This window comes from Grammomys surdaster, unplaced genomic scaffold (assembly GCF_004785775.1).
Source record: "Grammomys surdaster isolate TR1022 unplaced genomic scaffold, NIH_TR_1.0 280, whole genome shotgun sequence".
NCBI classification, from domain to species: Eukaryota; Metazoa; Chordata; class Mammalia; order Rodentia; family Muridae; genus Grammomys; species Grammomys surdaster.
In genome coordinates, this window is record NW_021604721.1 from 636,599 (window position 1) to 662,843 (window position 26,245).

The 26,245-nt window shown below is 40.6% G+C and overlaps 1 protein-coding gene across 2 annotated transcripts in view; it reads right to left on the reverse strand.

Moving 5' to 3' along the window:
- Nucleotides 1-7,404: 7,404 nt before the first annotated feature.
- The window catches only part of Myb (MYB proto-oncogene, transcription factor), a 34,880-nt gene continuing 16,039 nt past the window's right edge, over nucleotides 7,405-26,245 (reverse strand). For both annotated transcript variants that reach the window (XM_028777355.1, XM_028777354.1), the window contains 6 exons: nucleotides 24,792-24,925; nucleotides 23,800-23,914; nucleotides 23,587-23,712; nucleotides 22,376-22,486; nucleotides 21,143-21,250; nucleotides 7,405-8,739 (listed from right to left, as the gene is read on the reverse strand). In XM_028777355.1, the coding sequence (XP_028633188.1) occupies nucleotides 8,623-8,739; nucleotides 21,143-21,250; nucleotides 22,376-22,486; nucleotides 23,587-23,712; nucleotides 23,800-23,914; nucleotides 24,792-24,925 (711 nt within the window). In that variant the 3' untranslated portion in view covers nucleotides 7,405-8,622. The remainder of the gene's footprint in view (nucleotides 8,740-21,142; nucleotides 21,251-22,375; nucleotides 22,487-23,586; nucleotides 23,713-23,799; nucleotides 23,915-24,791; nucleotides 24,926-26,245) is intronic.

The following is a 26,245-nucleotide window of genomic DNA, read 5'->3' on the forward strand; positions in this document are numbered from 1 at the left end:
AGTAGCTCACATCTATAATCAAACATACTCAGGAGGCTGAGGCAGGAAGATGACTATAGGTTCAAGGCCAGCCAGGGCTACATAGTGAGTTCCAGGCCAGCCCGAAACTGTCTTTGAAAAGAAAAAAAATACCTAATTTTGAAATATTTTGTGCTATGTTACTGTAGCTCTGTTTCTCTTAAATGGTGGGTTAAATTGTAAGCCCTTCCTGCTTCTAATGACATTAAATAGTGACCTGGGACAATATTCTCACAGAGATTTTGCAAGTGTAGTGCAATCCACGTGTATCAGAGCATGCAAATTATCTTATATAGTTGTCTTATAAGACAACTATAGTTTCCACAAATTTGCACCAAAACAGTGCACATTTAGTGAGATCTGGATAAAGCATGGGCTTCAGTGTTGGACAATCACAAGAACATACATAAGGATGAAAAACAAACAAAACTTAAATGCATGATGAGTTTCAGGGCGTTCAGGTCAGAGGGAATTTTACTGAGTCAATGTCTAACCCTTCAGATTTGTGGTCATCCGACACTGAAACCCATACTTTTTCCAAATCTTAATAAATGATTACTAGTTTGGAATTTGGATAGTATATTTCATTAAAGGCCTTCAAAATACTATTCATTTGTTGTATAATATCATTTCAATCTGGACAGCATTGAATGGCAGAATCATAGTAAGCCATGTAATTAAAAAAGAATCCTATTTCCAGTCACCTGTGTGTTTAACTTCCATGCGTTTCTAATCAGCTGCTCACTTTACAGTGCTCCTGTATTTAATTTTTTTTCTCCTCATTTTAGAGTTTTTGTTAGCTTTTATCTTTTCAAGTTTCTCTATGCAGCTCCAGCTGTCCTGGAACTCCTGTAGATCAAGCTGGACTCAAACCCAGGGATCTACCTGTCTCTGTCTCTTGAGTGCTGGGATCAAAGGTCTGTGCCATCATGCCCGGTTCTATATTTTGAGTATTGTAAACATTCAGAAAAAAAAATGTAAAGTCAAAGCAGACACACATCCACTCCCTGTCTAGTTGACAATTAACACTGAACTGTAATTGCTGTGTCGACTCATTGACTTCCATCCATGACCATTCATCAGTCTGTCCTGTAGCCATCTGTGCTCTGACTGCTCAGTAGCTGAGGACAAACATGTGAAGATCACTGCAGTGTGAGCAAAGCTTTGGCCCTTCCCCTCATCACCAGGGTCTGCAGACAAATCTACGGACAATCTGAAAAGTCAAGTTCAAAGGAAGGATGCCAATGAAAGAATAGACTGCCCCCAGTTTCAAGATGACTTAAGGCAGGATGAATGGAGGCCTTGCCCATCTGCTCTTAGAAAGGATTGGCAAGAATGCCACTCCTGTCTGCTGGCCTAGAAAAGGTTCCTTTATTAATTAATGTTCTAATTCTGAGTCATAGTTTGAGCCCTGCCCCCTTTTTATTAAAAAAAAAAAACTTCTGGGACTTCCTTCTCAATAGTGATAAAATCTAATATAACAAGGAGAGGAATCAAGGACTTCTGAGATGTAGGATGACAGAAACCAGCCCTGTGACTCTGTCAGTGGGTCAGGTGTCCAGGAAAAAAGTCGAAGTGCACTGTATAGAGACAGCAAGAGCAGCCAGTACAGGCAGGGAGATGGAGGAGGAATGGGATGACTACAGGAGTTTGGAAGTAGGTCCTTTAAAGACTACACTTCATCAGGACGGGAACCCAGGAAGGTAAGGACAGGGACGCAAAACAGGAACCTGAAGGCAGGAAGTAAAGCAGAGGCTGTGAAGAAACACTGCTGGCTGGTTTATTCCTCATGTCTTGCTGAGCCTAGTTATTTATACAGCCCAGGACCACAGCTCAGGGAGGGCACAGCCCAGAGTGGCTATGGGTTTATAACTGTTTCAATGACAGAAAAACCAGTGAGTTACGGAGACTTCTAAAACATTAAAAGAGACATTTTAGATTTTTTTCTCCCTTTTATTGAAAATAGATTTTTTTTTTCTCATACAGAATATACTGATAACCATTTCCCCTCTCTCCACCCCTCTCAGGTCTTCTGTCCTCCACCTCCCATCTGTGTCTGCTCCCGTCCTGTTTCTCAGTAGAAAAGAACAGGCTTCTAAATGATGATGATGATAATAATAATAAAATAACAAAATAAAATATAATAAGATAAGAAAACTGCCACATTGATGTTGAACAACATAAAGTATCAGAAGGAAAAGAACCCCAAGAGAAGGCACAAGAATCAGCGATCCCGCCGGGCGGTGGTGGCGCACGCCTTTAATCCCAGCACTTGGTAGGCAGAGGCAGGCAGATTTCTGAGTTCGAGGCCAGCCTGGTCTACCGAGTGAGTTCCAGGACAGCCAGGGCTACACAGACAAACCCTGTCTCGAAAAGCAAAAAAAAAAAAAAAAAAAAAAAAAAGAATCAGCGATCCCTTGTTAACACAGACAGGAGTCCCCTGAACACACTCAAATGAAAGCTATTACATATAAGCAGAGGATGTGGTGCAGACACGTACAGGCCCTGTGCTTGCTGCTTCAGTCTCTGTGAGTTCATATGTGCTTTGCTCACGTTAACTTAGAGGTCCTTGTTCTCCCATGCTCTGCCTCCTCTGTCTCTTATCCTCTTCTATGGGGATTCCTGAGCTCCAAGAGGAGGAATTTGATGAAGACATCACACTTAGAGCTGGGTGTTCTAAGATCTCTCTCCCTGTGTAATGTCTGGCTGTGGGTCTCTGTATTTGTTTCCATCTGCAACAGGAGGAAGCTACAGGAGGATGGCTGAATAGGGTCACTGATCTATGACTATAGCAGAGTATCATTAGGGCTCATGTTATCACTACCTTTTATATTTTCTTACTGTAGGTCTCTGGTTTATCAAGCCTCTGGTTCTTGGTCACCTAACAGTGACAGAAATGGTAACTCCATCTGGTGGAGTTAAACTTAAGAAAAGGCACATTTTAGATGTAAAGAAATATAGTTATGGAAGTATAAACCTATTTTATTCCCTAGTATGTTTGGGAGTGTCCCAGAAAATAGTCCTGTCTATAATCATGAATGTTGTACACACTATATACTTGTATGTACTTAGTATATTTGTGAGCTGTGTATACTCAACTGAACTCTGCCTTGCACTGGAAGTGTTCAATAAAAAAAGATTTTTTTGAAAAAATGAGTGATAGGTTCTATCCCGTCTAGCTGGATGGGTTCTCCATCCACAGTCAGATCTGTTTGGTACTATTAGAGAGTGGCAAGTACTTATGTTTTTAAAGAGATCAGTCAAATGAAAACAACCCTCAACTCTTTCCTTACATCTCCAAACACACTATAAGGTGACTCCTTAAAGCTTGTAGGTTCATCTTGGAGGGTGTAGGTTCATCTTGGAGGGTGCAGGTTCATCTTGGAGGGTGCAGGTTCGTCTTGGAGGGGGTAGGTTCATCTTGGAGGGGGTAGGTTCATCTTGGAGGGTGTAGGTTCATCTTGGAGGGTGTAGGTTCATCTTGGAGGGGGTGTTCTTGGTCTAAAAAAATCCCACAGCCTGCGCCATGTATTCCAATGTCTTTGGACTACTGAAGTTTTCTTTGAGTTTTGTTTGTCTTTGATCTGAGAACTCCAGTATGCTTTGTAACTGTATACAGGATTAAATACTTCCTCCATTTGAACAGAAACCCAAAGCACAGAGGTCTAGGTAAAAAAAGGAGATCAGCAAGTTCATTGCAGCCTGGTTTAGAAACAAGAATTTCTCTGAATGACAGTTGCTTTGTTTTAATGTCAAATTCATTGATGTATAGATTCCCTTTCGATAGAACACAGGCAACAGAGCCATTTGATAAAAGAAGCCTAAATGTATTGTAATGTATTATGCTTCTTGCAATTGTAAAAACCAGACAAAAGACCTAATTACCAACACTGCTAACAAACTACATCCCTAGAGTTAAAAAAATCCTATAGCTGTGAGCTATGTTTTCTAACATTCTGTTATAGACCAATGGACATTTTCATTATAAACTTGAGGAATGGTCAGATAGAAAGCTCTGGTTGTGAATTTGTTCACAGGACAGGTTCAATCCCCTCAGTCCTCCTGTGTTGGAGTCACTTGGAAGCTGTCAAACACATGATGTAGTCCACACAGTACCCATCCCCAGCTTAACCTCCCTCTACCAGTATTCTAAGCCTCTGTGTCCAATAAAACCCAAGACCCACTGATTATCAGTGTTCTGATAATCAGTGTTCTGATTATCAGTGTTCATGAAAGGCAGACTACAATATAACATTAAGTTGAAATTTCTTCAGGAACAAATGCTGGAAAGATTCCTTAATCAGTGAATATAAAAATCCATCCAAATATCCAAAAATAACCAAGGCTTATGCCACATAAAAATTCAGTGAGAGGTTTGTCAGAGAAGACTTGAGATAAAGTAATGGCTGAAAGTGTCCCACTTCTAAAGGAGAAAAGTGTTCTGTGCAATCATTTCTTCCTGAGTCAATTTCTACTTTATGGATTATAACACTTGAAATGATGGTTCATGAAGCACAGATCAGAGTTGTTGGGTTTTTTTTCCCAGTTAGATTTTCTAAGATTAAAACACATCCTTTTAAAATTAGGCAGCAGGAAGCATGCTATGAAAAATAAGTTAACTGGCATGAAATTTGGACTCTGATCATCTTTCCCTACTAACCTGAGGATTAATTTTATACTATATGTGAATAAAGAACTTGAACAGGATTTCTACAAGTCAGATATAAATTAATCATTTTATATCTCTACCTAAAAGCCTTTAATAACCCCCCATATCGCAAAGGACAAAGTTCAAACCTTAGTTCAAGGCTTCCTATCTTTCTCTTTTTTTGCTAGATTTCCCTTTCAGTTTCTCAAATCTTGGGCCCTTGGCCTCTCACCTCTCACTGCTGGGCATCATTCTGCCTGCCCTCCTTAACAGCATGTAGTAAGCACTTAACCAACCCTGCATCATCACTAGCGAGAGATGAGAACGAGTGTGTGTAAGATACATTGCACTAGACACCAAGAGGTTGAAGGCAAACTGTACTATTATTTGCATATATGTTATCTAAGAAGGATTTCTCTATTGTAGAACAACTGAGAACATTAGGAAGAAATATTTATATTTGAATATATTTAATTTGCAACCAGGGACATGAACCTCAGAAATCATTCACTCTTCATCACTGAGAGGTACATGCAGTTCTTGTTTGCTCAGATAACCTAGTGAAGCATCTTATGGACAGGTGCCACAGAATCTTAGAGACTCATGAATGCATTTCCTGTTTGACATCATCTTCTTAATGCCTATACTTTGAGGTATACTTTGATATCCACTATAAGTAAAATGAAGGTAGGGAGATGACATAAAACTTGTGTAAAGTCACAAAGATGATAAAGTCTGAATTACAACCAAATTTTGTCAGACTTCAGAACAGATAAGGCAATGCAGGAGGTCCTAACACAGGACCCTGGTGATTCAGAAGTCCCTTTGAGGCCTTACTCCTTGATATCACCTGCATCTACCAGTCCTATCTGGGGACAGCTTGGTCCTCTCAGTATTTCTCTTCAGACGCCACTTTACAGTGATTTTAGAGCAGCTTCTCATTTAGGTAGTAAATATACTACTTCCATGTGTTTGCTACCTGAGTTTTGGTCACAGAGTAGGATCAGTAAAACATGAAACAAAACAAACAACCAAAATAAACTAGCAAGAGTTGGGCATACTGGTCCATGCCTGTAATTCCAATGCTTGAGAATTGTAGGTAAGAAGTTCAGGAATTCAAGGTCATCCAAAGCTACAAAACAACTTCAAGGCCAGCCTGGGTTACAGGTGATCTTGTTTCAAATAAGTAAACCAACCAACCAACCAACCAACTAACCACCCACCCACCTACCCACCCACCCACCAAAATAAATCAGGCCCTTCTGTCATGTGAAAACAGAAAACACAACAAAATGGTGTCTTCTATGAAACAGGAAGTATGCTCTAGCCAGACACTAAATCCACCTACTGAACAGTGGTCTTAGGCTTCCTAGCATGCAGAACTATAGAACAATATACTTTAAAGCATTGGATTATAAACCACTGCCTTCCTGAAAGTCACTAGAAATATCTGGGTAGTAAAACAGCCATTCACAGCTGCCTTCCATATAACTATGATTTACATATAGGTAAGAGTTTATAGAGTCAAAAAGACAGGGCTTCACATGCTCAGTTCTTGCTCTACCACTGAGCCACACCCTTAGGCTTCTCACTGCTAGTCCCATTCATCATCTCTAGTACTTAGTTTGACACACTGGGATAGCCAAGTGGTCATTAAGGCTTCATTTTCTGACAAAAGCATCAATTATGCTCCTTAACACTCAGAAAATGTGTCACCACGACTATCAAAGATTATAAACTGTTCCTAAAGATTAGTCATTAGAGCTAGCACATCCTTGGGTCAATGAACACCTACTATGTTACGCATATGAAAACTGAAAATTGGAGTTTGAATTTGAGTTGTGAAAATCAATCAGTATTTGCCCAGGGGATACTGAGCATTGGACCACATTGGAATGTCTGTGTTTGTTACTTTTCTTCACTGTGATAAAATATAGAAGCAGCTTGAGGAAAGAAAGATTCTGAGATGTTAGCCCATTATGATGGGAAAGTGGAGCAGTGTACATCAGAGTGGCTGGGAAGCAGAAAGAGAGAGAGAAAGCCTTCACCTTACTAGGGGTCATTGCATCTCTCAGTGTCTCCTAATTTCCATGACTGCCTCCTTCCATTGAGCATGAGCCTTCAGTACCCACAGCCTACCTATATGTGTTTAAGTTCATGAATACCTGTGTGTGTGGTGGAGGCGGGGCATATGCATGCCACAGCTCATCTGTGGAGGCTGGAGAACAACCCTGGCTGTCAGTTCTCCCCTCCCGCCATGTTTTGAGACAGCATCTCTTAGTCGTTTGCCATTTCCTGTGTTGGTTTGCTGGATGGATGCCAGTTTCCGAGGATCCACAGGACTCCTGGGACTGTAGACGTGGATGCCTTGTCTGTCTCTATGGGGCTTCTGGAGATGGGGACTCAGGTTCTTATTATCCATGGTAAGCACTTTCCAGGCCGAGCTGTCTCCCTAACTCAGATACCAGAGCACTTCTAGAGTGCATTTTTTTTCAACTCAAGAGCTTCTGAACCCTTGCTTGACACAGGCTGGAAGTCTTCCAACTGCCATTGGGATGGTTCTGTGGATTTACCTTGGTTTGTCTTTACTTTCCCTGTAGTGATGAGTCTCCACGTAAAAAGTTAGATGGTAAGTACTTTTTTTTTTATTGAAAGAAAAGATTATTTTGAGTTTGTTTCATCTTCTCGAATATGTAACTATCGCCCCAAATCACAGAAACGAGAGACATCAGGAAGTATGTAAAATAAGAGGATAGCTTTATTTTGCTAGAAGGCAGTAAGTACACTGTCATTTCAGAAGTTCAAGGCCAGACTTCTTGCAAATGTTCTCAGACAGAAACTGGCTATTGACATCCAAATTTGTCTTCCCCACAAACACAGGAACCACGAGGCAGTTGTGGGTCCGTACACTTAGAAACCTACGGGGAATGCTGATAGAAATTGCCCAAATGGGTAAACATTCAGGCTGAACTCAAAACAAAACATACGACATAAACAACACAAATCTCCCAAAAACAAAAAGAAAAAGAAGTGCAATGCTTTTATAAACCGACAATGACAAAAAAAAATATTCCTAAAAAAACGAAAATGTACAACAAATGCAAAATTCTCCCAAATAAGTTTTCCAATTACAAAAGGAAAAAGGTATATATATAAAAATAAAAAAGTCTGGAATACTAGTGCATAGCCCGTCATCTAACACCAAGTCTTTCTTTTTTTTTTCTTCTAAGCTCTACGTCCTCTGACACTAACTAGCAGCGTGTCTACAGGCTAAAACCATAGCAGCGAAACACAGTTCTCCATTTGGCATTTACAAAATTAAATTACTAAATAAAAATATAATTTTTAATAAAACTATTTCATACAGTAATAATTTTTCAAGCAAGCTGACAAAAAAAATTCTCCTCATGAGATGGTTTAGTACAATAAAGGTATTTCCAAAATTATTAACCACAAATGAGTGGTTATAGGTTCCATTAAGTATTACTTGGTATTTAGCTAACATTCATAATAATGCTTTTGCTGGTTTTTAAAAAATATCTGTGTATGTTTAGTGACTGAGATACATGGAATACTGGGATATTTCTTTGTGTAAATGTTTTTAAAAAATTCGCCACAGTCAAAAATACTGATCTGTTGGATCCTCTAAAATACAAATAAATCATTTTATTTTTTTTTTTAAAAATCTGATTATGATATAAACAAATGGTTACAATTCATTACCTAATAATTTAGGTAAGACTGCTATTCGTTATTTTTTTAAAAAAATCCTTTTTAGTTGGGTGAAATGCAGTAAGATTTCAAGCAACTAAAACGCACTTGGTGCTGCTCTCAACTGTTGTACCACAACAAAAATAGGTTCTTCTCTCAGTCATGGAGGGTTCCATGTTGAGGAATGATGCATCAAAAGTCAACTTTAAGTGTTCTGAAAACCATAATGCTTTTCTGGAAATGTCTCACATGACCAGAGTCCGAGCTGAGAACGTGTTCACATATTTCCGAGCCTGACTGGAGGCAGTCATCTGGTCCTCTGTCTTCCCACAGGATGCTGGCTCCCAGGCACCACCGCAGGGCTAATGGGGGAGGAGGAGACATCAGGGTCAGTCAGGTCAGGAAGTATGGGCTTCCCCACCCAGGCAGGACAGCCCAGGACCGGACTGCCACATGGGAAGCCATCCGTGCTGGGAAGCCTTTGTCCCTCAGAACTGAGTACATTTTCGTAAGGTATAACATCTTGTTCTTAGAATGCCTTCTGCCTTCTAGGCAGTTTTACAAGGTTGGAGACAGGTTTTGGGTATCACTCTGCAGATATCTAAGGCAGGTTCTTGGCCTTTACTCACTCCACAGACTTGATGAGCTTTTGAGCCAAGAAGCTTAATTTCCATACTGTACCACTACCAGATAAAACTTACACACACTTATACAAGTACCTAAAATATATACATATATTTGCACACATGTACATTTCAAAGTTAACTTTATTAGCATGTACATTAGCACAGCTTCTTTTTTCGGTGTTGAAGGTTAAACTCAGAGCCCCACACGCTTGCTAGGCAAATGCTCTACCACTGAACTACAACTCCAACTCCTAGATTAGCTTAACTTTTCCTTTCTTTTTAGACAGAGTCTTATGTATCTCAGGCTGATCTTGAACTCACTGTGTAGCTGAGCTGACCTTAAACTTCTAATGTCCTGCTAACTTCCCAAGTGCTGGGTCAGGGCTTAATGCATGGCAGAGACGTAGTCTACCCACTGAGATACATCTCCTGGCCCACTTTAGCTTAATTTCAAAGGACACATTTAAGTCACAACATAAAAGTAATAGAGAACAACATCCAGACACCCAGGACAGTACTGGGTCCTACGCATACACAGTCACATGTCCATATTACAGACACACCACGAGGAAGGTTCCGACAAACTTTAGTTGGACAGGGAAACAAAGAGGTGAGGTTTAGGGGGAACTTGCCCAAGCCCAAGGCGTGGTGCACATACAGCAGCTTGAGCTCTGTTCTGCCCACCGTACCTCCTGGTTCCTGCTGTTCCTTCATGTCTACTCAAACTGGAATATGTACAATTTATGTCCCACTTAATTCTCAGAATGATTTACAGTATTCTTAGCACAAATACAACAGTGATTCTAAAATAAAGAAATAGGGCTGGAGAGATGGCTCAGTGGTTAAGAGTGCTGACTGGCTGCTCTTCCAGAGGACCCATGTTCAATTCTCAGCACCCATGTGGCAACTCAAAACTATCTATAACTCCAGTTCCAGGGTATCTGACACCTTCACAGAGAAATACATGCAGGCAAAACAGCTATGCACACAAAGTAGATAAATAAGTCATTTTGTGAAGAACAAAAAGCAAGAACACTAGGAAAGGGAGACAATATGAAGTTGGGGAGCGATTTATACACAAAATATTTATTGAAGGGGACAGTGTCTAGACAGAGGTGAATTGTGACCAGCACTCTGAGCTCCCCAGGAGTCACTTCAGAGAGGAAGACAAGCATAAGCCCTCAAATCAAAACGAAGTCAGCAGTTTAGGAAAAATACTGTTTCTGGTATTGACATCTGACAGGAATTATTTTCCACAGAACAAAAGAAAGACCATATCCAGGCACAGTGAACCACAGCAACCCCACATTTAAGGGTCAGAGGTAGGAACCTCAAGACTCTGGGGCCAATCTAAGCTACCTAGTGAATTCAAGGCCAGCATGGGTGACATAGCTATGCTTTGTCTCCAACAACACGGCTTTTACTCTCCAGAACCTCATGCTTCTTTTGAGAGATAAAACACACATGTGCTTTTATACAGTGTAAAAAGGTATGTGGAGGTTTGTGGTGCCACAAGCAAGCGAACAGGACTTGAGACTCTGAGAACACTGTTTACGAATGGCTGGAGGGAAAGGGTAGTGGGGGTGGGGAATTACGATTTGGACAGCGTTGGTGAGAAAAACTATGGAGAAACAGAATGTAGTGGTTGCAGGGCATCATGGAATGGCCCTTACACTGCATCACCATGAACCTGTCACACTTAACTCTCATACAGAACACCCATGGAGTGGGCACCCCAATAGTACCCCACCTAGGTCACACAGCAGGAAGTTACACACGAGCAACATGCTCAAGATGACATCACTAAGAAACGAGGGAACAATGATCTGCATGAAGTGGAATTTGCCAGCTCACATGGCTAAGCAGCGGGAGATGCTGCTCCCAGCAGACCTTCTATCAAGAACACAGTAGGGACGTTGATAGGAAATTCAGGGGTTCAATCACCAGGACCTTCCGGTGCAGACAGAACCATGGGGGTGTGGAGTGAGAAGTGACATGCTTGTTGCTGAATACCTATGACAACCCTGAATAAACACTGCCAGAATGATGCTGAGGTCCCCCTTCTACTCCCACCCCCACTCGCCCATCCCCGCCCCCACCAGTGACTACACTAAAGTTCCAGTGACTTTTGGTTTGCAATGCTGTGTTCAGACTTCCCAGAGTCACAGCCTCTTAGCTCACCTGGCTGCCTCCAGATCACAGTCAAGTGCACACGTGTGCTCTAAACATACAGGTGCAACTTGAAATACTCCATAGCGAGTGGGCCGTCCTACAGACTTTCAAGGGACAGCATGTCACAGACCAAGATGGCAGCCATTCTAGGTTGACTTCTAATGCAAAGTCACATTTGATATTTTCCTAAACAATAAGTTTAGTTACAAAATTCTTTGAAATGGTTCTAAACCAGCAGTTCTCAACCTGTGGATTGCAACTCCCGTGGGGGTCAAATAACCCTTTCACTGGGGTCACCTAAGACCATGGGAAAACACAGATTCATACTTTACAATTCAAAAAGTAGCACAATTAGAGTCATGGAAGTACAGACAAAAATAATTCTGCAGCTGGGAGTCACCACAACATGAGGAAAAAGGGTCGAAGCATTAGGAAGGTTGAGAACTGCTATAAAATGAGTATGTCCCTGGATTCAATGCACAGACCGAGGACACACATCTCTGAGCACTGCTTTGGTCCACCCAAAGCCCCTACTTTAGCCTTACTGACTGCTGACTTGCTGGAGTGAAAATTTTCCAGTGGAGCACAGAAATATAAACAGACAGATTACATCACCTAAAATAATACAATTTAATGTTTTATCTTCAGTTATTGAGTTAGTGCTTGTAATCCTTGCAGCAAAATATGACAGACAATAATTAGCGGTTGAGAGACAACAAATCCTCCACATAGACATATGCAATGCGTAGAAACACTGACTAAAGGAGGAAGCCTACTGCAGTACCTCAGCATCTAATCTATCTGCAATATCTAATGATACTGTGTATTAGATTTAAAATTACAGATATATACAATACCAAAACCATGTATTTGCAAAAAATGGAGGAGGAACGAAGGAAAACAAAACATACCGAACAAAAAAGGATTATTTTCTATTTTTCTCTAAAAGTTTTTCTACTTAAAAAAAATGAAATTTTCTACTTGGCTTGACTTAATACAGAATACAATTCCTGCATGTAGATTAAGTGTCTTAAAATTCCACAACGATATAAGTTATGTTTGCTTTTATTTATGCCTCCTGCTGATGGTCACACTCTGATCCATCTTTTGTAGTATTAGGTATGTCGGGTGACTCTTAACTGTCCACGTCTGTTCAGAGAATCTTGTCAACTTATCAATTTGAAAATGGTTGTGATTTTGACAAATCTTCAGGGTGATTATCCCTGGATTAACATTTTGGCCCACGCTGGGGCATCTCTTCCCCCTGAGGGACCAGTCACACACACACAGGTATAGCAAAGAATAGAGTTTATTCAGGGCATGGGGAGGGGAGCCAGGAGGGTAGTAGAGGCAGAGAGAGAGAGAGAGAGAGAGAGAGAGAGAGAGAGAGAGAGAGAGAGAGAGACAGAGACAGAGACAGAGAGAGACAGAGAGAGACAGAGAGAGACAGAAAGAGAGAGCAGAGAAGTAGAGGCCGGCCATGACCACGTGGAGAGGGGGAAGGGAAGGGGGGAGGGGGAGAAGCTAGAGGCAAGAGATCAAGAGAGAGAGGAGGGGCAAGAAGCCCCTTTTATAGTGGGCCAGGCCTACCTGGCTGTTGCCAGGTAACTGTGGGGCGGAGCATACCTGGCTATTACCAGGTAACTGTGGAGGTGGAGTTTAGACAGAATACTAACACTCCTGAACTAGATATTTGAGATGGAGTACTTTTGTGGGGACTTTTAAATAATCAGATTCTCCTACAAAAGAGAAGCTATAAAGATCAAATTCAAAATAATTAAAATACCCAGATGTCATGTCATAAGCCTCAGAGACTAAGGCTGGTGAGAGGTCTCAGAACACCTGGTTCTTGGTGTATACACAGCAGTGTGCAGTAAGCTACTGTGTGTAAGAATCATTGTAGACAAAAAGGCCAGCTAGCATGAGCTAAACAGCTCTCTGTGAACTAGGAGAGCACAGAGCAGGCACATCCCACAGAGAACGTAATAAACTGAATAGAACAGGTACCAATGGTGAGAAAGTAGAGCAGGTCAGGTAGTCGGTTCAAAGGAAGGACTGTTCAAGCAAGGGGGATAACCCGAGAGTAAAGGGGTTACTTTGCAATGAGGAAGAACCCGAGTTGGATTTCCAGAAACTGTGTTTTTAAAAATGGGGAGGTGGAGGGGGTTGGCATGGTAGTGTGCACTTGAAATCCTAGCACTAAGAAGGCGGGGACAGGTGGATCCCTGAGGCTCGCTGGCCAGCCAGTCTAGCATAAGGATTTAACAAATTCCAGGGAGTGTCTCCAAAAAAGGCAATAGGGTGGACAAAATCTAAGGAATGATACCCAAGATTGTCCTCTGTGCTTCTCCCAAACACAGAGAGAGGGAGTGGGAGAGGAGAGAGAAGGAAAGAAGGAAGAAAGGAGAAGAGGAAAAGAAGAGACAAGATCAGCTTTTGTTTTTCCTTAGGATCTTGAACCCGGGGCCCTACAGCAATTTCTCAAGTATATGATAGCTCTGACAAACCGGATTATTTTTGAACTCGGTCACCCCAATCTCTTGTGTGTTCCTGTTTTCGGCGAATCCTGCATTTCTGTCTCGTTTACATTAAGGGAGCCTCCAGGCATAGCAGCATCTGCATGTGGATTCTCGCTGTTCCCAACCCCTGGTGTTCAGTAGCTGTCACCCTGTCTGAATTCATTTAAATGGTAATAAACTCCGACCCTACATCCCCCTGCAGCGGCCCTGATAGTCGCCTTGCTTATCCTGTAATGGATCTTTCAATGCCGCTGGGCAGATGTGAACTATAAACAGTCTGCTAAAACTTTAACTGGGATATCCTGTTAAAGCACTTTGAAAAGAAAAAATACCCAGACCCTTTGCAGAAGCAGAATAAGTGAAAGGAGACAAGACCATGTCCACAGGTGGTTTTCTGCCAGAACTAGACTATCTCAGCATTTCCTCTGGGTTCCCCTTATGCTGAATAACTGCATTATTACATTCATAAAGCCACCTCACATAGTGTCAGCTGAGGTCAAGACGCCTGGGAAATTCTATTTTACAATGTGAAGACTTTATAGGACAGCTAGATGAATCTAATAATATATATATGTGTGTATATATATATAATTTTATTAATGTTATAACATATAATTACTATTTTATTAATATTTATATCACTTTTTAAAAAAAACTAATATGCATGGATGATGGTATCTAAAGAATCCAGAGTAAGAATTCTCTGATTCTATTTAATTCACCCAAACAAAAAATACTACTTATCCTGAATGAGATTCTGAAAGTCAGAATTCCTTCCCACAGGTTCATCTGTGTAAAACTGTATTCATAAAGTATGCCATTAAGAAAATCTTAATTGGGCCGGGCGGTGGTGGCGCACGCCTTTAATCCCAGCACTCGGGAGGCAGAGGCAGGCGGATTTCTGAGTTCGAGGCCAGCCTGGTCTACAGAGTGAGTTCCAGGACAGCCTGGGCTATACAGAGAAACCCTGTCTCGAAAAACCAAAAAAAAAAAAAAAAAAAAAAAAAAGAAAATCTTAATTGTATCTTAAGTCAAGAAGTTGCTAAGGTAAGACCAATGGGTACCAAGCTTCAGGGTTCCTAATTGAGGGGATGGATGATGCAGGTGGTGATGGGATGCCCCCTACCCATTAGTGCCTCTACATCTAGGTTAAATTAACAATGGCTAATGCACAGCAATCTTTTACAAATACGAGCTTTGATCCAGATGTCTCTAGAGGTTTTCTCTCTGCCAGGTTTATAGACACCTTAATAACTTACATCCTATAGTTTGGGATACCCAAGGTTTGGGAAGAATAGAATAGCTCTTTCTCTGGACATCTTCTAGCACCTGATTATCAGTAGTCAGACAATTGTCAAATCGTTTTGAAGCAATTTACCTTTCCTGGCCTCCTTGGTGAGCCGCAGTTTGCTTGGCCTCTCTATTCCAGAGATACGCTCGGAAAGCTTGCTTAATTTATGTCACCAATTGTACGCAGGTCACTTAAACAAATTTCTGAGAGTGACATGGGTGGGAAAACAGTGACCAGAGAGAATTCCAACAATTGGAATGACACCCTGGGATTAACAGCAGCAGCACAGTAGATAAAAAGACACTCAGAATGTACACTGTGACCGTATCTGTCTTTCTGCTACTCACACAACAGCAGGTCGTTCATCTCCACTGTACCAAGAGGCCTGACTCTCTGGTTGGTCAGCTATCTCTTTAAGTGACCCACTGACATGGTTCTGCAAGGTAGAACAGGGAATTGTAGACGTAATTCACTATAATATAAAGAGACCTGGCAATAGTGAAACCTCCTTACTTGCTCTTTAATTAATTTATTATGATTTTTTTTAGATATACTTAGATTTATGTCAACATATAACCAAGGCTATGTTGAAACTTAGTTACAGATGAACTCCTGATCTTCCAGAATGCTGGGATTACAGACTTATATGACTACACCTGGCTTACATGGTGCTGGATCAAACCTAGGGCTTCATGCATGCTAGACTAGCCCTCTATCAACTGAGCTATGTCCCTTTGAAAGGACAGAAGCTGTATGCAGGTTTTCTCTGAGAATGAACATCATGGGAGCAGACTGGCTTATGTGCTGCCGTCTCGGATACATTCATCCGATCCATTTGATCTTCACAGCAATCTTAAGAGGCCAGTGGAGGACATACCATGGTCCTTAATCTACATACAAGAGCAATTTAATTCATTTCATTTACTTCATTTAATGAATTCAAGTCATCCAAAAAGTTAAGGAGCCCAGAGCAGAGCTCAGGCTCTAATACCCATGTGAGAATTCATAACACTTCTGAGTAACACCAGTCACGAGAAAAGGGTATTGTTCAAAGAGTATGAACACTTATAAACAAGTGAAACACAGATAAGCACCAGCTGAAACACACAAAACAAAAAGAGGAGTCTCAATTTCTGCTAAATTCTTGAACTTTTGAGGATGGGCTTAACTAGTAAAGACTTAAGAAATGTATTCAAACTCACTGCTTTTTTTTTTTTTTTATTTTTTTTTTTTTTTAGAGTAAGGCTCTGACAAACCAAATCAGGAAATTAAAATTTAAGGCTGTCATTCTGTGGTTACAAAAAAAAAAAAAATTCCAGAGGAGAGTGAGTAAAAACTGCATATAAACACAGCTTTTGCACTCATGTTTTAAACAGGAATAAAAATGAATTATAATGGAAGAGAAAACAGCTAAGGGTGAGAAATATTTATTAGTATAAAGCATGTTATTCACCCTGTATAGGAAGCTGAGAGCACACAGGAAGGCAGGCAAATCCTCCCCCAGCTCTCTGGTGTCTACCTCAGCTCTGTCAGGGTAAACTGAGTGGCTGGCACTGGTTTCCCACAGCAACTCTGACTTTCACATTCCAAACTTTCTTGGCTTCTCCATTTGTGATCATTGCATGCACTTCTAGACTCCAGCCTGCACCCCACGTAACCTGGGAAATAGGCTAGGTACTGACAAAGACACGATGAAAAAGTCTCACACGCACTGAGCCACTCGAGAGGCACAGACACCAGTAGGACGTGTCTCGAGTGCATTTGCTTTATGGTTGAGAATTATGAAAACATGTTTAATAGAGAAAGAAACCCAACAATTATGGTCAAGCAGCTTTAACAGATTCCTTCTGAAAACAGAATAAGAAAACAGTACACAGTAGCTCAGAACCTTCTTATGCTTCTGTTTAATCAAACAAGTAAAATAGACACGTTTCTTTTGATTAATAGAGAAAATTAAATTCTGGGAATCAGAATATTGAGGAATGGTTGTTAATGTATGATAATGGTGTGGTGTTCTACAGGAAAATGTCTATTTTTGGACTCTGGAAATACATTTGAATAAGGGGTTATGCCTGCCTGGGCTAACATTAAGTGGTTCACAAAAAGTAGATAAACTTGGCAAACTATTAACAGCTGCTGAGATCACTATCATTCCTATATCTCTGGGTGTTTGAAATTTATCATAATAAAATATAATACATCCAGTTTCTTGTATTTCATATTTCTCCCACCCTCTCTTGCTCTCTTCTTTTCCCTCCCTTGTTTCCCCCCCTCCCTCAGTCCGTCCTTCTGTCCCTCCTTCCCTCCCTCTCCCCCTCCTTTCCTCCCTCTCTCAGTCAGTGGTTCTGGGGCTGGAAGCAGGGCCTTCCACATGCTCAGCAGCTGCTACGCCATCATCTATACCTCCATCCCAGCTTCCCAGATTTCTAACTTTTAGATGTGAGATGTTTTACATCTATGCATGTTTATTCAATTGCAGCATACTCACTAGAAACACAGGTATAAAGCACTTAGCATGTAGACCCCGGCATGATAATAACTGGCCTGTCTAAAGAGCTAGTACCATGATCAAGTCTGTGATTATTAAAACTGGGTTTAAGTACATTTGCAATTTATTACACTAGATAAGTGGCAAATATTTTATATTTTATAAAACATTCAGCTTGTAAAATATTTGGGGAACTGTACTTTGTTATTTCAGTTAAAGGCTGGGCACAATGAATTACAATTTGCAATCCCAACACTCAGGAGGCTGAGTCAGGAGGATCATCACAAATTTGGGGCCAGCTTGGGCTGTACTATAGTAAGACTTCATTTCAAGAAAATAAAGCCACCCACGTGAAAGCCAGAGGCAGTAATGTAAGCATATGTCATTCCTGTGTGGACACTGGGGTGGAGACTCGCCAGTCCCCATAAGCTCATGGGCCAGCAAACATGGCTTACACGGTGGCAGAGACCCTGCCTCAAAGATTGGAAGGTAAGGATTGACCCTTTCAGTCAGACAACCTACTTTTTATTAAGTTTTATATCTAGCCCATGTTCGGCTCTGAATAGTTAGGCCTAACCACTGTTTGGCAAAGCTGAAATCTGATAGGATTCAAATTTAGGAGCACAGTCATGCGTTTTCAACATATGAAATAATTACTGCCACCAAACATTCTTACACATTTACTCTGGAGTTCTGAATGTTCTTTCTTTCTTCTTCTCCTCTCTTCCTTCCTTTCTCTTCTTATTTTTAAAGACATGTTCACACTATGTAGCTCTGCTGGTATAGAACTCTGTGTATTCCAGGCTGGCCTCAAACCCAGAGACTGCCTGCCTCTGCTTCCAAAATGCTGAGATTAAAGACATGCAACCTCATGTCAGGCTACATGCCTCTATACTTGTGAAGACACCACATGCTTCAGTGCAAGGCTTTCCCTCTTCAGCAAGGATGAGCTCTGGATTAAATAGCTACCTTTGCACTGACATCCTTGGAGCCCCCTTCCTGAGTCCCACTAGGCCTGGATGAAGTGTGCTCTCTTCTTCACCTTCCATACCTTTGAGGTATTCTGAGTTCTCTCTACATAGGGCAACACCTCAAGAACTGACTTTGCATAAGTATTGGCCTTCTTCTCCCATACTGCTTTCTACCCCATCTTTCATCAGAGCAGTTAGTGCCTGAGGAAAGCTACAGGGACCCAATCCAACTGAATTAATAAACATCTGTGCATACAACTCATCCAGTTGTCCTAAAAGGTGACAGCAAATACCAACTTGACTTCTCCATGTCCTGTGACTAAAGCCTGTGATGTCTTCAGTAGCAGAGTCTTCAGTAGCAGAATCTTAACACCACCATGGCAGTAGCCTGTATTGTTTTGAGGTCACTAAGATACCTCTGACCAACAACTAGTGGGGAAGTACCCCGCACCTAGCACTGGCCTTTTTATTCTACAGCTTATAAAATGAGCATAATCCCCTTTGTAGGGTAAATTAAATTATATGTTATTATATAGTTTATAAAATAGTGGGATTCCAAGTGGTTTTTCCAAACATCCTTTATGTTAGTTGTCTTTCTCCTAACCCCATCCTCTAGTCTACCCTCCCATCCCCCACACTTAAACTTCCCTTCCATTATTCCTCATTTCTCCCTTCACCTTTGTTCGACTATTCCCCCTCCCTAAGATCTTCCTTCCCTCTCTCCACCAATGAATCTTTTCCAGGTTCCTCAGTTATACAGGCCATCCAAATTAAACACACAAATATAAAGATTCAGCAATGAAATCTGCATGATATGTTTGCCTTTCTGGGTTATCACTGACCAGGAAGCTTCCTCCATACTTGCTGTTTTTCACAGTACCAGAAGATACTATGCAGGCCACTGAGAGGGCAGAGAGCTATCATCAGTTTTACCCAGCTGTGAAGACTGTGAACTTCAATAATGACCCATGTGACAAGATATGCCCATAGCAGCAACAGAGGCACAAACGTTACAGAGGTAACCATAAGTTCTTATTGAACCTATTAAGACTTGTTTCATAGGAGTTAGCATATGCCTACAAGAACCCATGGCCAGGAAGTTCATAAGCCCCATTTGTAAATCTACTACTATTATTTTGCTAAATGAGAACAGTATTAAGCTGCCTTCTAAATTCATATCTCTCCACCTGTACATTAGTGAAGCTCTCAGACCTCATCAGATACTTTTCTTGTTTGGCTGGAAGATGGCTAAGGCAGAAACTCACCACTGGTCAAACTGCAGTCAACAGGTTATTTAACATAGAGAATATGTGTCTGAGAAGTCCTCAGTCACAATGCAATATCCATATCACAACTTTCTCTAAGACTCAGAAGAGGGGCCAGAGACGGGGGAAGTCTGAAGCAAAATAGTGTCTTCTGGGCATGACAGGACCATGGCATTCACAAACTCACAAAGGCTGCACAAGATCAATCCAGTCAACACTGTAGCATGGAGTGGGAGGGGTTCATGAACCCTTACCCTCAATTGCAGAGCTATGGACAGTTGGTGACTTTGGGGGGAGGGTGAGTCAGTTTTCTTTAAGGATGTGAGACTCCTGGCAGGTTGAGCTTGCTACAGTGGATGGGTTGCTTCCAGTATTATGGATAGCACAAATTAGGTCAGTAGGTTATTAAACAAAACAACGACGAAGAGGACAAGAAGTGGGGGACCAGGGACCTCGGAGGAGGTAAGGAGAGGACTTGGGGATGAATATCATCAAAACACAGCACATGAAATCCTTAAAGAATTAATAAAGATGTTTTAAATGATAGCAAATAACACAAATACTTTAGAAAAGGTTAGACTTTAAGATTCTCACAACTTGGGGCGAGTAGGAATATCACAGTGGTGGACAGTCCTATAAACAGAGAGGTCAGCTCTCAACAGCTACCATCGTTTACATTGCCTTTGAACTTACTCCTTACTTCTAACCAGGCTATCTATCTATCTGCTTGGTAGAGTTTCCCTCTGAGTAACAATGTGGGAAGAGGGGAGAGAATTGCAGCTGGCCTGGTGCTAGGCTATTTAATGTTGGGAACTGCTTCAGCTAATTTGAGGGAACAAATTTGCATTCTTATTCATACTTGGCTCAGGATTACTTTGGAATTTGTTATGTTTCATCAATACACACCTACTTCAGAGTTACAAGGGAAATCACTTTTGATATTAAAACTTGGTGGCAGATGGCCCACCAACACTGATGGCTGCCTTTTTGTTCTCATAGTCAAAGGCATTGCAATTGTTTTCTAGCTAATTTCCCATTTCATTAGAAATTTAGTCTCTGAGCCCTTGGTTGCTTAATGATAAAGCATACATAATAACATTCTGAAACAAAAAAATAAACTACACAGATACATATTTTAAAGATTGTTTAAAAGTAGAAGAAGATACTGATACAGCCTAGGGCAACACATGATCTCAGTCTCAGTTACAGTTAAAAAAAAAATGTTTCACTTCATCATGTTTGGGGGCCCAGACTGAACAAGAATTTCCAGTGTCTCACATGATTAGTAACAAAAACACCATAGGCTCACTTCTAGACAGTAAGACATTGTTTTAAAACATCATTCCTTTATATATAAAACATTAAAAACAAGGTAAAGTAACGGATTTTCAGTCAGAAAATTTTAAGACACCAAATATTAGAACAGTCATTACCTGCAAGGGACCCACCAGGGGCCTGTTTTTCGGTCCAGTAAAGGCTTTGAGAACATTGTCTTCATCTTCTGATACGGGTGTCATTAAAACAGAGCTCGTAAGAATATTCTAAAGGGAAAGGAATCATTTGAAATTTAAATAAGGCGGGAGAATACAAGAGTGAACACAGACCTAACTCTGAAGAGATTTCTGTGAGATGACACACATTAGCAGGAAGAAATGCAAGTATCCACCAGAAATTTTCTTGTCTATGAGCTGAAAGGAGCCAACTCTAAACAGGCTTCACATCTCACTGCTGCAAACATAACCAAAATGGTAAACACCCTGTAGGGTCCCACTTAATCCCAAGCACATACTGTGTACCTACTAGATGAATTTAAAGAGATGTGCTGATGAGAGGTCTTTGTTATATATTGACACAGAAGCATTTGAATCTACAAATCAACAGCAGGATTCTACAAATGGTGAAAGCATGGTGTTTACAAACAGACTTTCCAAGTTCTAATGCAGCAGCACCCAGTTTAAGTATATAGTATCGAGCAACCAAATCCCTAAGTTACCCAACTTGCAGTTGCTTTAATGAAAGTGAAAATGTTACAATGTTATTTTGAGGATTACACGAATTAATTCATCTAAAGCCGGTGAAATGGTACTTAACAGTTAACACACTATGTGTTAACAATTTTCATTAGTGCTGGTAGTCCATAAGATGTAGGAGACACTATTTACAGACAGTTAGACTGTGACAACCAGAGCAAGGTATAGAGCTTCTGCTTTGCATCTGTGGATTCATGGATCAAAACACTAAGAGAAGCGCTACTAACACAGCATTTATACAATGTGAGAGACAAGTTAATCTAAAACCAATGCAAAGTACACAGGAGGATCAAATGGGTTATATGCAAATACTGTGCCATTATAATTACGGAACACAAGTATCTGGTATCAGGCCACCCCTAGGCTGGGCTCCTAGAATCCCAAGCATTTGCTACAAATCATGATTGACTCTATGATAGACACGACATGGAACCAAACAACACATTGCTTAAGTAGGAGGAAATACAACATTTAGAAGACGAATAAAGCAAATGCAAAAAGAATCATGTGGGTGTGAATATTTAGAAACCAGGTGTTCTAAAGAGTGAGTGCTGAAGGCTCTGGGTCCCACATGCCACACACAGGACTCTGTTGACACAAGATCACAGAAGAGTCGGTGCTCCACCTGATACTTACTGGGGCATCTGCCACAGGAGATGCCTGAGCGAACAGCTGGGTGCTCAGACTGTTCTCTTCCCAGTGGTTTGAGCAGAAGAAATTTCCCGCTTTATCAGTTGGTGACTCCACCTAGAAGCAAACAGAAAATGCTTTGTATGGAAGAAAAACTTCCTGGAAATATTTATTCTCAGGCATAAATTTTTACCCACTCTTGCAAACACAAAGCCTTGCATGAAAGGAAGTTCAGCCTCCTTAGAAGTGCCTCTTCCCAAGAAGCTGACACTTTGATTCTTGAAGGATAAAGTTTCATTCTCTTGAGCTTGCAAACTCCTGTTCTCTAAGGGGTCATAGCACTCAGGGTAACTCGAATCTACATTCTCTGGGCATGGTCACTCTTAAAATAAGCGATTTCTTGCTCCTTAGACAACAGGAATGAATTTGGCATAAATTATTTATCTGTTGTCTGCCTGCCTATCCATTCTCCCACCCATCCCCCTCTATTGATAAATCAGCCTGCCTCCATCTTAGGCTTGAAAGCCATCTTACAGTAAAGACAAACTCGATCATTCCTGTTTATAATTAAATCTGTTGCTTAAGTATTGGGTTATGGTCCACCTATAACCTTGCCTACAAATCGTTCTATACTGCCTGTTCCAGGAAACAGCAACCATGCTTTTGATTCAAAGATTATTATGACCACTTTGTCATGACCACCTGTTAACTACGGCTTTGTTTTATGAGGTTGTTCTGACCAACTTGTTATGCTTGTGTTCAGCTCCTGTAATCCTGGCTTTTTGCCTGCCAAATCCCCCATGTGGGGACCCTCTACTCCTGTACTATAAAAGCCCTTATTTTCCCCATATCCATTGCTAATCTCCTGCCTTACAGAGAGATTGCATGTGCACACAAATAAAAGAGCTTGCCCTAATTAATTTGATCATCATGTGGGTTGGTAGTCTTTCTCTTTGCATCTGTGCGATTAATACTGTCAATCAATTGTCAATAAATGTTGAAGGAAGTGTAGAAGCTAAGCCTGCGCTCTTCCCTTTGCCCTTCCAGCATCTTTTCTGTCTAAAGAAGTTGATGGGTGTGACTTTCCAGAGGGAAGGTTGCAGTCCACGTTGTGCCTTTCAACTTGCTTGCATGTAAGTCTTCCATGAAAAGTGTCACTGTCACTTAGCACTGATGTCAGGCAGTTCAAAGTACACAGAGCAGCCATGGGAACTTACCTCTTGCTTGATTTTTTTCAGTAACGGTGGTCCATTCTCTTGAAACTCAGCAACAATTCCAGATTCTTCAGATTCCTGCTTGATCACATCTTGTAGGTCTTCCACTACGTGAGAGGGGGTCTGAGGCTAAGGGAAGAGTGGATATTTCTGGATCAGAGGAAACTTGTCTACATGCATAAGCCCACTAAATCTAAGGACCTTTCTTGAACTTACTAGCATCTTCAGAGGACCATATTTAAGTTCTTGAGCTGCAAGGGCGTGTTTGAACGGTGTGGGAGTTCTGGGAGAGCTTTCGAGGATTGACCTTTTGATAGCTGGAGTTCTAAAGCTAAAGAGAACAAGCAAAGGCTCAATTAAAAAAAAAAAAGACATGTCTCCCTTACGATGCCATCAGCACGGATGCTGAGAGGCTGTAACTGACAAGGAAGGGGATGTTGATTAACCATATGCATTCATTAAGGTATGGTTAATCTGTGTTAAATCATATTGCAGATCTACAATTTTTCAAACTATTATGCCCCAAGACTAAGCACTGAAGTAGTTCCCGCCTTTCAAGAATGGGCCTGAAGGCACCAGTAATGGCCCTGGATCTGTACAATGCCAACAAGCACTGTGATATCTGGTATCATTTACAGACCAGTCTTATCTACGGCTTCAAATGGGGCCAAAGCCAGAAAATATGTTAATGTCTAAAACTTTGTTTTTCCTTGGAAGTAATAAGAATGCATTTCTTTTCTATTACTTAATCATCCCTGGGTTTTGAAATACATACATATATACATACATACATACATACATACATGCATGCATCTTCATTCCTGTGAGTATGTAAAAAGATCCTAATGTATTCATTATAAAAAGAAAAAATAAGATTAAAAATATAAACCATGTACCGTTCTCAATTTTATTCTGAATGCTTCAGTCTCTTTTGTTTGTTTTTAGTAATGATATTGAAAAACAGTGGAAAGAAAAACCTGTCGGGGGTATTGTATGGGAATTCTGCATGCATATGAAACATTAGAATGTACTACAAAAGGTAACTAGCTCATTTCCAACTTTCTGCCCTGGTTAGTGGTAACATACTCAGGATGTGTTCATTATGTGTATGCATAGGACACATGCAGTGAACAAACGCATTACATACATACAAGGGGTTTTATTAATATAAATAAAATAAACATTTTTCTTATTGAACTGAGACTTACATGGAATTTTCCTTCTGAGTTTTCACAGTCTGGTCTCGATGACATGGTGTCAGTTTGTGACCAATGAGAGGGGTAGAGGATAAGGTAGGTGCATCTAAGCCTGAATTGTCATGGTTGCTGGAAGTGTTCAAGAACTAAATATGAAAAAAAGAGACAGAGAGAGAGAGAGAGAGAGAGAGAGAGAGAGAGAGAGAGAGAGAGAGGGAGAGAAAGAAAGGAAAGGAAGAAAGGAAGGAAGGAAGGGAGGGAGAAAGAAAGAAAGAAAGAAAGAAAGAAAGGAGGGAGAGAGAAAGAAAGAAAGAAAGAAGGAAGGAAGGAAGGAAAGAAAAACCTTGATTAAATAACAAGTCTGTGATCATGCAATTTGAAGCCAAACCCAAATGGCAAGCAAGTATACTCTAGTGACTCATAACCCCAACTACAACAACATCAACAACATTAATAACTGTTCAGTGTTGACAAGAATATTGATTTACTCCACCTGTGTAGCCAAAGTTTGGAGATTTATAAGAAAGAAAATCTAGAAGGTCAAAGCTAAAGCCCTTGTAAAACTCAAAGAAAGTCTTCTCTGTAAATGACACTTGTCATTTAAGGGAATGATATGTGCTCTTGAGCAACATTTTAAAAATTATTATTTTCTTTTTCTTTCATATTTGGTTTGCTCGGTTTAATGATCTAATACCCTAGACTAATATTATGTAAGGGTTGCATTATATGGGAAATTATCCAGTTAGAAGGTCTATCTCTCAGAATCCTGAAGTTCCCAAGGTAACACAGGTTTGAGAAAGACAATGGATCTTATCTCTTGGAAGGACTGATGAGCACAGTTAGAGCTCTCATGGAAGCCAGGCATAGTGGCTGCTGCCTGTAGTTAGAATTATTTGGAAGCAAAGCTATCTCCTGAGCTCAGGACCATGAGGCAAGCTGAGCAGAATAAAAGACTATCTGCAATATGAAGAATTAAAAAAAAATCCGAACAAACACCAAGTCTGAAGGACCTTCCAGTAAAGAAGCCTTTTAAAGTCTGAGTTAGCATTTTCCAAACTTTTATGTCTCCTCAGATTATTTTTCCTGAGACATCTATTAGGTCTTGCAAAAATGATTTCACAAAACACAGTTTAGGAAAATATGGAGGGGGAACCCACCTGTTTGGGTAATGAAGAGATTATTTCTCTATACTTAAAGTTCTTTTAAAAACAAGTCCAGAAGTATGTGTAGCTCAGTGGTAGAGCAATTCCCTAGCACACATGAGGCCTCAGGTTAGATTCTAAGAACCACAAAAAAACAATAATAGTAATAAAATGAAGTAAAGTAAAACAAAATACAAAACTTTCAACAGATATAAATGGGAAAAAATTTTAAGGAATCAAAATGTCTCTTAATTATAATTTAGAAACATGTGGCTCCGCTAAGCATTATAGTGTTATATACCTTAAGAGTACTATATGAAATAA